Source organism: Chinchilla lanigera, unplaced genomic scaffold, assembly GCF_000276665.1.
Source record: "Chinchilla lanigera isolate Chin_1 unplaced genomic scaffold, ChiLan1.0 scaffold00023, whole genome shotgun sequence".
In the NCBI taxonomy this organism is placed as follows: Eukaryota; Metazoa; Chordata; class Mammalia; order Rodentia; family Chinchillidae; genus Chinchilla; species Chinchilla lanigera.
The window spans coordinates 15824637-15836982 of NW_004955424.1; the positions used below are offsets into that span (position 1 = coordinate 15824637).

Consider the following 12346-nt stretch of genomic DNA (forward strand, 5'->3'; position numbering starts at 1 on the left):
GTGGGGAGCAGGGGGTGGGGGCGTGTAGATAGGGGCAGGGGGTGGCGAGGTGGTGTGGTAGGCGTTGTTGAGCGGATACTTGGCCGGCTGGGTGTTCTTGACTCTGGTGAAGTTGATGCAGCGCCCCTAGGAGAGAATGAGGACATGTGAGTTGGTGGCCCTACAACCGGGTAGCGGGGAGTGTGGTAGGTGGATTGAAAGAATAGTAGAAAGCAGACACTCCACTGGTGATACACAGCAGAACCTGATAACAGACTAGCTTTGTTTCCTTTGCCAGGGCTGTGCTGAAAATTACTTAGTAAAGTTCACTTTTTCCTGGAGTTGTTAATTCCTTTAGGGCGGGGAAGACCCGCCCTGGGTCTTCTTAACTGGACATGCAGGGTCAAGCTGTGTCTGGAGGTAATCATATTTAGTCTCAACAGCCATGCCACTTAGGTATGCTAACCAAGCATCTCCCTTTCACAGATGAGGCTGAGAAAAGTCCTTTTCCCAAGGCCACACAACCCCCAACAGATCCCAGAATGCTTATCCTTTCTGCTATAGTACATTGGTTTCTGAGGAGGAGGTCCTCAAATTTTATAGATAAACGTGACTTATTTCCGTTCATTCCAACCACATTCCAGGAAGCAGGAGAAAGTCGATACCATGAGCTTCTCCTATGCTGTGCAGCAAGAAGCAGTTTGCGACCTGAATTTTCACAGAAGTGTGCTCTTCATACATCTGCGCCCACCATGCTCCTCTGACCCCCTCACCTGCCGATCCCAGAGGGAATTAGGGAGGCAGCTCTCCCTGCTGAGGTGAAAAGACACAAGTCTAACTCCCTCCTTGGGGCACGGGTTCTGTCTCAGCTCACCCTGCTCTTGGTCTGGGCTCAGGAGTCACACTTCTAGATGCTCTGCCCCTGTCCGGGTACTTTTATGTTCCTAAGAAACCCAGTGTGAGGGCATTTGGTTGCCAAACAGGCATATACCCAGAATTCAGCTTTTCTCCCACTCCGTGCAGACTCAGCTGGGCACTGTGGAGAGTCCCTGGAACCTGCACAGCAGACCCTTGGAAGTCTAGGCTGGAAGCCTGCGGCCCTGTCTCCCACAGTGCCACCTCCCTGCCCTTCCCCGGCAGGCACTTGAAGCCTTCTGCCCAACACTCCTGCGAGGGATGGGTCTCTCTCTCCACACTCTCTTTCACCTTTCCCAGAAGACCTTTCCCCCTACGCCAGGGCAGAGTATGGCCACCCTGTGGACTCTTGGTCTCCCTCAGTTTCCTAGGTCTATGGGGCATCTTACTGCTGTCTATTGTGTGTCCTGGTTGCCTGCAGATTCCCCACCGCCAACAGAAGCCAGGTGATGTCACACCTCTCTTCCCCTTTCTCCTTCTGCTGCTCAGATGTAGCAGTTCACGGGTCCGTGGCTGGGGTGTGAGACTGCTCCTGGCCTTGACCTGAGAGTAGATGCTCACTCTGTCTAACCTGAGCGCGAGCTGCCCAGAGTCTGGTTTCCCTTTTTCAGCCTTCTGGGGAGGAGCCCGTAGGGGGAGGCTGTGGAATCTAAGAAACAATTATCTCTAGGACAAAAGGGAAACCTGGGTGTGTGATTTGAGACTTGGCTCAGTTGTGGGGGATGATGAAGCCGTCACACCTCCCCACTCACCCTTCAAGCCGTGTGCCAAGTTCCTTGTCCCACACTGGTCTTCCCTTGCTGACTCTGGCCTCCGATTACCCTTAGATTCCTGAGTTCTCTGGTGACCATCTACACCACAGTGCAGTGTAGCCTGTACACTGCGGTTGTTTTATCTGTAAATGCCCTGCCTCTCTGGCCAGAGGAGAAATTTCTGGAAGGCAGTGCTCTTGTTTTGTACTATGCTGTTCCACAACCCGAAGCCTCCTGGGCTGCTGGGCAGGGTCGAGAGACTCTGGGTCAAAATAGAGCTGTTTAAAGCTGCTTGGGAAAAAGTAGGGACCTAGGCAACATGAACCACGAACTGAAAATTCCTTTACAAGACTGCACTGCTCAGCAAAAGACCAGGCCTGACAGGACTGCCGTGAGCTGAGGAACAACAGGGCTGGGTGTAGAAGCCAGCACCCAGTTCCTCTGAATTTGCGTTTCATGAGACCAAACCAGGACCTACCCTTGTCAGGTTCAGCTTGGGGTCCTCTAGCAACAGAAGTAAGTTACCGGCTCCCTGCCTCAGTCACAATTCCCAGCACAGGTGCCAGCCTTCAGCGTTTACATAAATTTTGTAAACCACCACTTGTAAGTACCGGTTCACCCAAGCAGCTCTCTTTTATAGCTTTATAAATCTAAGCCTTGGTTACAGTTTATTTACGATGCTGAATAAACCTCTTTCCTTCAAGATGTCATAGCCTGCTGGTTGCCATCGGTGATAAATTCCTGCAATGACAGCTCAGAGTTGGGATTTACTGTACTACCTGTTCTGCCCTTCATTCCTAGACATCGACTTGAACCAAGAGGCTCAAGAGATTTGTTTCCTTTAAAGAAGAAGGGAAATTCTGAGGCTGGGCAGAGACCTGCTGGTCCCGCGGCGTAAGGACCCCATCTGGCTTCAGATCTCCTTTACTGCTGGGCACTCAGCTGGCTAAGGGAGGAGGCTAATCAGTCTGGAATCCCATAAACTTGTTCTAGGCAACTGGGACTCCGCTGTTTTTTACCAGAGGCTGTTGTGTCCACAGTCAGGATCAGGAGCTCCAGCCTTCTTCTGCCAGTACTTCTGTTCATAACGCATAGTAAAATTCCCAAAGCTTTTCATACCTAGAGTAGGATTCCCCAAAATGTCTGAAAGGGTCCACCAAAAGCTCCTACAGGATCCACAGAATGAAAGATGACCTCATATCTCTCAGCGGAAGATGAGATGACAAGGCAGCGGGAGACCGGGGGCTCAGGGGAAGGCTGGGAACCCCTTTCCTACAGGAGCACCCCAGGGCTGCACCCACAGGTCTGTGGTTTATCACAGACCTCCATCCAGCTCAGCAGAGGGCAACAGCCCAGAGCTCCCATCAACAGCTGGAGGGGAGGGAAGGGGCATGTTCACCGCGTCTGGCTCCGTTCCTTGGTGGGACGCCCCAGTGTGACATGGTGGGGTCCTCATGCCACCTTCCACTTACAGACATTATGAAAACTCCCTCAGTCACATTGGTGAAGGGTCTGGAGCAGCGTCTGGCTCCTAATGTTTGGTAAACACGTCTGAGTCTAATGTCTCTCTAGACAGGGAGGCAGGTGCTCAGACACAGCAATGACCTTGTCTAAGGTAGGCTGCCAGCTGGAGGTAGCATCAGGTGTTCTGATTCTGGCTTACTGCTTTCTGATGGAATGCAGGCTACCTTCCACACCTGGCCTCTATAATCAAATTGGTAAATAGAATTAAAAAAATGTAGCATGGCATGTGACTGACGCATCCCCCAGAGCCTGCTTTCTCATGTCTCGCTTTCTTTCCTCTGTTGCTGCAGAACTCCTGCAGCTTATTTCTTATAGGACCCCCTACCCCCATAGTGCTTTGCATGCTCAGTTAATCGGTAATACATTCACACGAACTTATCTTCCTGAGAAAAAGGTGCAGACTCAGCATATGCAACCCTGGGGCAGTTTACAGTGAGAGGCACAGTCTTCATACGAGGGGTGTGGCTAAAATTAAGTTCTTAAAACCTGGAGCCAGAGGCGCCAACATAAACACCATAAACACTTAGACCATATAATTGGCCTAAAGATCAGTTTACACGACATTGCTTTTTGCTTGCAAGAGGATAATAGAAAGGCCAGATGTGCTTTCTGTCAAATATGCCAGTAAATCTACACCAGTGTTTGGTTAAAAGGTTGCTAGGACGATCGGAGCTCTCACTCCACAACACTGGTCTTTGTAATCCAGTTTAATTCTCTACACTATTGTTTCTGGGTAGTTTGATTCAGAGCCCAGATTTGGCTTTGACCTCAGTTTACCTTGCCTTCCTTATTAACAACTACGAGTGCCAATTAGTTTCAAATAGCAGCCACAAATTACTCCAGTAAAATTCTAAGATGAAGAGGCAACAGTATCTCCTAATGGGAAGATTATCGGAAATGTCCAGGCACATCATTTTCTTTATTTATTATCACAGTGTATGAGCAAAGTATCATTACCTTCATTACACAGAAAGGAAACAGACACCTCAGACCTATTTAAATAACTTGCCCAAGACTTGCCACCCATGAGAACTAAGATTAAATGAGAGTGGGATTAAAACCCAACTCTGCTTGCCTAAAAAACTCATCTCCTTTTTACTGTGTTATCCTGAGTATCAACAAAAAATGCAAATAATTTCTCAAAGGAGTGTAGATAGCACCATACAGTGTAGCACTTGGTCACAATCTAGCAGCTGTTGACACAGCTGTTAAAGGGTTTTTCCAGAATGTAAACCAACCTAATTCACTTTCCAGCTCAAAATTCTTCATGGGCTTCCTAGTACCTTTAACATTAAATGCAGCTACTATACCTCCAATGCCATAGACAGCCCTTACAAAGTGGTCCTTGCTTACACTTTTCACGTAACTTCTTACTTTTTCACTGTAGGGTTTCCAGCCTGCCTCATGGTAAGCCCTGCATGAACACTTGCTAAATGAAAGAATATAATGTAGCGCTTGGAGCTCTTCTTCTGGCATTTCTCAGCACCAGAGCTGCTCCGCAGTTGGTTGGTGAGCAACTCTGAGGTGGCGTTAGAGTCCTTCCTCCTAACCTAGTGCTGGTATAAAGGTCGCAGGGCTCAAGTTTAAGCTAATGCTTGACATATGATGCTCATGTACCTGTGGGTCTTTGAAGTGCAGCAAAAATTCTTAGAAAGCTCAGATCTTTCCCTGTAAATTTACACTTTTAGAAGTTCAAGGGTCATTAACATGGCTATGAGTTTATGGATTCTTATGTTACCTTCTCCTGACCTCTTTAGACATTTCTAGGATTTTGAGGGATGGGTGGCAAGGATCCTACGTGCTCCTTTTGGTTTCTAGATCCAGCACTCGGGAGGCTGAGGCAGGAGGACCGTTGCGAATTCAAGACCAGCCTGGGCTACAAAGTGAGCTCAAGGCCAGCCTGAACTGCATAGCGAGACCCTGTCTCAAAAAGATAAATGTTAACCTTTATCTTGAAATATACATTTTGGATTACTTTTTGACTGATTTATCATAGGCTATTGTTCCTCTACAAAATCCTTTGCCTAAATTGGAGATAACACAGTCTGGAACAATTATGACACAGTTCGGATGTAAGATCTAGTTGAGCAGGTTTTGGCTTTTTTCCATTTTTCAACTGCAGACACTGATGGTCCATTGAGGACAGAGACAGGTAATTGGCAGTGTGGGGCTGTGGGCTGCCTGTGGTCTGGGCCAGTAGGTGGACATCTCTCTGCTCTGCCAGTCCTGTGCTCACTGTGAAACCTGGGCCAAGTCACTTTCACTGTGGGTCTCGCCTTCATCTGTAAAATCAAGTTGTCACATTAGATGGTGTCCAAGGGCCTTTTAGCCCTAATACTTTATGATTCCATCAAAATTTGAGCAGCTTTGGAACCCTTTATATGGATACTTCGATCTGAATTCTTTTGGGGCAGCCAGTTTGCACATCTTTTTATATTACTTAGTTTGGCTAAATCTTTGTACTGCATATTTTCCAGTCCTTCATTAGATTTCTCAGATATTAGTAAATTCACTTCTGCTTTTATATTACCATGGTGAAGACTCAAGCTTGCCTTAGGAGTTTTGAATTTGGGTTTGTGGGCTGACAGGGGAGATGCGAGCAAAAGATGTGGGCTGATTGTGTGCAAAGGACTTGCCAACGGTGAGCTCATGTGTGCTGAGTGTTAGGAAACATCTGTTTGGGTATCATGCACGCTCAGTGGAGAGGGAGCTGGCCTTCAGAGATGGTTACAAATATGCCATGGATCCCACAGATTAAACCAAATAGTTTCCTATAAACAGAGGTCATTTAAGGAAATTGGATTTCACAGGAAGAATACTAAAATAATCAGATGGAAAAAAGTATAATATACATGCTGGGTTTGCTCTGACAAATGCTTTCATTCTCTGGACCAGTTCTTCCATTGGTTGTCTCTTTTGGAAGGTTGTAGGTATTTCTCAAGTTACACATGGATTAGGTTTCTAGAGTTTGTTCAGAAATTAGTTGTTCAGAATGAGGAGCATGGTTCCTAGTTTAAATCACTCTTGTAAAGCGGGGATGGTTCCCAGGCAGGACCACAAAAACCTCATTTGAATATTGAAGGCAACTGATGCAATCTGCCACAGTCGGTGCTCTAGAGAAGGAATAGACATAACCAATAAAATGACACAGGGCTGGACTGGATGACTTGATAATGCCTTGCCACCCATGTGCGACTTAATTCATTGTGCTTGAATTGTCCTTTTGACAAGCAACTTCTGAGTGCCAGCTACGTCCTGCCCACTTCAGAAGGTGCTGCAGACAGTGATGAGCAAGGCTTGAGGTCTTTGCCCTCATGAAGAATATAGTCTGGAGGGGGAGACAGACAGTGGTCAAATGATCTCACAAACAGATGGATGCCAGCAACCATAACTGTGACCTGTGAGGCTGACCTTGGCAGTAGATGAGGGAACAGAGGTAGATACCTGAACTGAGGGAGGCCAGTAAGATTCTCCCTCCCGGGAATTTGGAATGACCGCTGAAAAGCAAGCAATCAGTCAGTTAGAAGTGACTTTCTGAATAGAGAAAGTAAGTGGAAACTGGGGAAAAACTGTCTTCTGCCATAGCCAGGGAGAAGCAGAGACACTTTTGATTCTACTTCTGAAAGATCTTTCCTATACATTCACTCTTCTCCACTTGCCTTCTGTTACTGGGGCCACCAAATACGGCAGTCTTCCTGCCCCCAGCCTTTGCCTTTTACATTGATATTTTGGTTTCCATATAAAATATATATTGCACATATCAATAAAAATATGTATGTACACACGCATATGTATGCACATGTACATAGAAAGGTATCCATCAAATATATATATGAAATGAACACACACAAAGTTCTCTTCCTGCTTAAATATTTAATGTCTCCTACTTTCTTTCTTTTTTTTTTTTGGTTTTTCTCCGGTACCGGGAACCAAACTAATGACCTTGCGCTTGCCAGGCAGGCGCTTTTGCCGCTGAGCTAAATCCCCACCCCCGTGTGTCTCCTACTTTCTATAGGATAATATCCAATGTCCTCCCACAAACTGCTGGCCCCTACTCCTCCTGCTTTTTTCTCAGATGCCCCATTTCCTTTTCTTTCTTTGAACCCCACATTTCAGCATTGGTCCATCATTTCAGATGAAGCCAACATCCTCTGAATTTTCTCACAACAGCCTTCAGGTCACAGGCCCAGAGACAAAAAAGCACCGACACTTTCCTTGCCACTTTCCCGTGTCTCAAAGCTGGAGCCAAGGGCCAGGAGAAGGTGAGTTGGGCGTGGTGAGGCTGGGATCCTTCTTGTCCCTTTGCGCCACTCAAACTTGGCCCATCTGTAAATCTCATACCATAGCCTGCCTTTTATGTGCTGTTCCTGGCAAAGGATCCAAGGTCAACTCTCTTGGTTGCTGGATTCATTCTGCTGACACACACACTGGCACGCTCTCCATAATCATGTCTCTGGTGCCAAAACTAAGGGGAAGATGAAAGCATGGAGGAAATATTCGGTAACATGAGGAAACCAGAAAAAACAAAGGAAAGGGTAGAAATAGAAATGGTATATCTTTAGTGGGGTACATACAAATATAAGCTCTGTCAGGAATTACTGTTGAGATAGGACTCAGTTAACAATAAATCCTTTTTTACCTGATTACAATAACCTACATTTGAGGAAAATTTGGAGTATACACCAAGGAAGGAGAAAGAAAAGGGAGAATTTTAAGCAACAGCATTTAGAATCCACATTTTTGGGGGTGTGGCACAGTGGCATAGATTGGGGGCACCACCTTATTTAACTCTATACTCCATGGTTAGAATGAAAATTTTGTGTTTATCTTTTTTAAGCTCTCCAAAATATATTTTGTACATATATTCACAAATATGGGATTGTCCCGTATAAAAATTTAAAAATAATGTGCTACAATCTATTGTCTCCTTTGGCATTTTCAGTCACATAGTCTATCATATGGAAGCACCCAATGCAGTTCTTCAATGATTGTTGGGCATAAAGTTTGTCTCTGTTATAAACGATGCTGTGATGAACTACTCATATAAATATTTCTTTTTTTTTTGTTTTTTTTTCCGGTACCAGGAACCGAACTCACGACCTTGCGCATGCCAGGCAGGCGCTTTGCTGCTGAGCTAAATCCCCAGCCCCTCATATAAATATTTCTTATATCCATCAATAATTTTAGGACAAATTGTTTCAGGCAGAATTGCTGGGTCAAAATTTATATTTTTAAAAATTTTTGATGATGCATTGTCAAATTTGCTTCTATATAAAGTGATATTTTACAACGTATCTTCTACTGTCTATAAAAAGTGACCTTCTCTGTAGCCCCTATGCTATTTTATGATAATTTTTATTTTGCTACAGTTTCAACTATAGTTTTATAATGAAAAGTTCTTCCAGTTTATGTCAGAAGGAACTGTATCATCATTTCCATATTGGCTGTTTTATTACCTGAAGCAAAACAGCATTTACCGACATGCATATTAATCCTTCAAACTTGCCCTTAATTGACTCACCTTATCACACACTTTGCCCACTTTTCTACTGGGTTTTGATCTTTTCTCATTGATTTTAAGAAAGAGCTCTTTATACAGTCACACTGAAACCTTGCTTATATAAGCTATTTTTTCCTTTGCTTAGTCTTTTAACTTGGTTTGTGGTATTTTTTGATGTACAGGAGAGCTAAACATTTTGATAGGGGTGGCCATCTATATCAATTCATAGTCTATTTTTAAGAGCATTGGAAAGGCCTTCATTATTCTGTTTTTTCTTCTTATTCTATAATTTCACTTTTCTATGTTTACAGAATGTGAACTCTAACAGCCAAACTAGCAGAATCCACAACCTATGCTACCTTGAAGGAATTAACGTCCTGGTTTGTAAATTTCCTCTAAAATAAGGTTTAATAACTGTTCTATCTCAGGAGATTATTATTAGGATTAATTGAGATTGTGAATAACTTTGAACAGTGATATATAAGAGCACTCAGTAATGTTCAGCATCTGAAATAACTTGGTATAAGAGGTGCAAATTCAAATTTATTTCATGTTTTTTTTCTAAATGATTAGTCAATTGTGCCAATACCATCTACCATCTTCCAACTGATTTAATATAGCTTTATTGTATAGTAAATTCTCATTAGTTCTTGCATTTGTGTTTAGAATCTGGATTCCATTTCTCTGATGTATCTACGTATATACATAGCAGCAGAGTTTCAATTAAGACAGTCTCACCGTATGTTTTTAATATTGGTATTACAAGAATACCTTTATTTTTCATTTTCAATATTATGTGCAGTACTCACCTGTTCATCTTCTACTTTATTTTTATTTTTCTTTAAGAAAGGAAATTAGAATTTATTTATTTAGTTATTTATTTTGGTACTGGGAATTGAACTCATGACGTCAGGCTTGCTATGCAAGGACTTATGCCACTGAGCTATATCCCCAGCCCATCTTCTACTTTAACAATTCAGAATAATGTATCATGGGTTAAGTTGGGGAAAGTGCACTTTTTTACATTGTTGTTTTCTCACTCATTAACAGGACATTAGAGGAAGAAACTGTGGTCTTCATTGTTTGGTCCAGTTTGCTTTGAAAAAAAATTATTCCTAGACTTCTATTGTTGCTATTGTAAAGTTAAACTTTTTCTATCTTAGTGTCCTGGTCTTAACACATTTATTTTGTATCTTATTCTCTTCTTTTTTTTTTGTTGATATAGTTTAGTTGTAAGATTTCTAATATTTATCTCTTACTATCTTTTCATATTGTACAGATTAAAATGGCCAAAATTTTGTTAGTAATAGAAGCAAGGTCAGATGTCTTACCTTATTCTAGTCTTTAATTGGAATGCTGTTAGTATTTAAAAAATAAAATAATTTAGATACTCTTATATTAAAAATCTTTTAATTTGTTAAGATTATAAAAAATTTTAAAAAGCGGACTACTTTTTGATATAAAACAATATAAACATATTGATGCCTTTATTTTAAGGAAATAATTTTCCATTTGTGGTCAGTTCATAGTTTTAAAAAACAATGTATTAAAATTTATCAAGTATCCTTTTGGTATCAGTCAGGATCATTACATTTTTCTCTGTTTTTATCTATTACTGTGATAAATATTAAAGTAAAAATTATCTGCTCAGTTCTGAGATAAATAAAAGTCCTGGAATTAATAGTTATCTTTGATTTAGGATTTTTGCACACACCTCATAGGTGAGATTGGTCATTTTATTTTGGTGGTGTACTATTTTTCCCTCAAAATTATATTAGCATCACAAAACAAATTGGGAAGATTTTCATCTTTTAATTGCTCTAGATAGCCGGGCATGGTAACGTATTCCTGTAATCCCAGCACTCAAGAGGCTGAGGCAGGAGGATCCCAGCCTGGGCTATACAGTGAGTTTGAGGCCAGCTGGAACTACATAGTGAGACCCTGTCTCAAAATTCCCTGCACCAAACTCTCAAATAATATGCTCTATATTTCTGAAATAGCATAAGAATTACTTGTTCATTAGTAAGAGAGTTTTCTCAAAAAAATTTCTAGACATGTTGTTTTCCTAGAGTGCAGCTTTCTGATGCCTTTAAAAATTTCAGGTGTTGTACCTTTTCTTGAGTCTCTTCTCATAATTTAATACACAAGAAATTTTTATAGGAATTTCATTATTTGTGGTAATATTTCATTATTCTTAATATTATATATATTTATGTGTTCTGAATTTTTTGTTTTGTCTTTCAAAGACTCATTAATGAGACTGGTATTTCCAAAGAAGTTTTAAAGATTTATTTCTTAGTTTTATCTAATGATTTGCTTTATTTTCATTAATTTGTTCTTATAGTCATAGATTCCTCACTTCTGTTTTCCATAATTTGTCTCATATTCTTTTCTAAGCTTTAATTGATGCTACTTCTATTGTTTTCATTTTCTTCTTGTTTAATAATGAAAGAATTTAAGAGATGATTTTTCCAAATCTACAGGCTTTTATTGTGTTGTTCCAATTTTTTAAATTTTTTTAGAATTCCTGCAAATTGAAATATCAAATTGAAACTTTGATTTTTCTCAGACCCAACAGTAATTTATGGTTGTGTTTTAAACCTCTTAAATGTGCTTTAAAAAGAGATTCATTCCTCATTGCTAACTGTCAGCTTTATTTTTTTGTGTGATGATGGGAAAATGTGGCTTCATTCTCCCTTTTCTGGGGTTTTCTTTGTGGCTTAAGTTATAGTCCACTTCCACAAATTTTAAAAGTAAATGTGAGTTCGTTATTTGAAAGGTGCTATTAATAGATTCTCCATTAATCATTTTTTGTGTTGATTAAAGCCTCTGCATCTTATTTTTTATCTGCTTGATCGAATGGAGTCCAACTGTGGTGTGGGTTTATCCTTCAATATTTTACATAATTATATTTGTTTAAGTTTTACTTTGTTATTTTAATCATTGAGCCACCCAGGAGCAGCAGGGTGGGGCCTTTCTCAGAGCCGACTGGACAGAAGGAATTCTTTCTGGTCCAAAGAGTTCTCACTTCCTGTTAGGGAGGGTAACCTGTCGGCAAAAATGGCTGCCCTCAATCCCTTCCCTGCTGTATGCTGTGCCACTGTCCTTGGTGAGAAAGCATCTATCCCTCTGCTCCCTTAAATCTGGGTTGGCCTGTGGTAGTTTGGAGTAATGAAAGATGACAGGCATGATGTGTTAGCTTTGAGCCCAACGCTAAGAGACCCGGGAGTTTCTGCTTCTTGGTTTTGGTGCTGTAGGCCTCCAGGGAAGGAGTCCAAGTTTCTGTACTGCAGACAGAGCCATGTGGAAGATCCCTGAAGGGCACACAGGTGAATGAAGTCTACTCAGCCACCTTCTCAGGACTTCGGCTCTAGTCACCTTTGGACTGCAACCTCGCGAGAGACCTCAAGTGAGAACTGTCCAGCAGGACCGAGTCTGCCACAGAGCTGGGCTAAAGCACAGCAAATGGCGGCAGAAGTCACCATATGTTTGAGTGGTTTATTATGGAACAATACCGAAACAAGTAGCAACTCATCTCTTTGCCTAGTGGGTTCACTTATGGTTTGTGGAAGCTGAGCACGGGAGCTGTAGGTTTCCTCCCTTCCTCCCTCTTTCTCTTTCTTTCTTTCTTTCTTTCTTTCTTTCTTTCTTTCTTTCTTTCTTTCTTTCTTTCTTT

General features: G+C 41.9%; 1 protein-coding gene across 1 annotated transcript in view; it reads right to left on the reverse strand.

Annotated features, from left to right (window-relative positions):
* The window catches only part of Antxr1 (anthrax toxin receptor 1), a gene marked incomplete in the record, with an annotated part of 213545 nt that overhangs the window by 3903 nt on the left and 197296 nt on the right, over positions 1–12346 (reverse strand). The window contains 1 exon segment of the mRNA XM_013514693.1: positions 1–126. Within this exon segment, the coding sequence (XP_013370147.1) occupies positions 1–126 (126 nt within the window).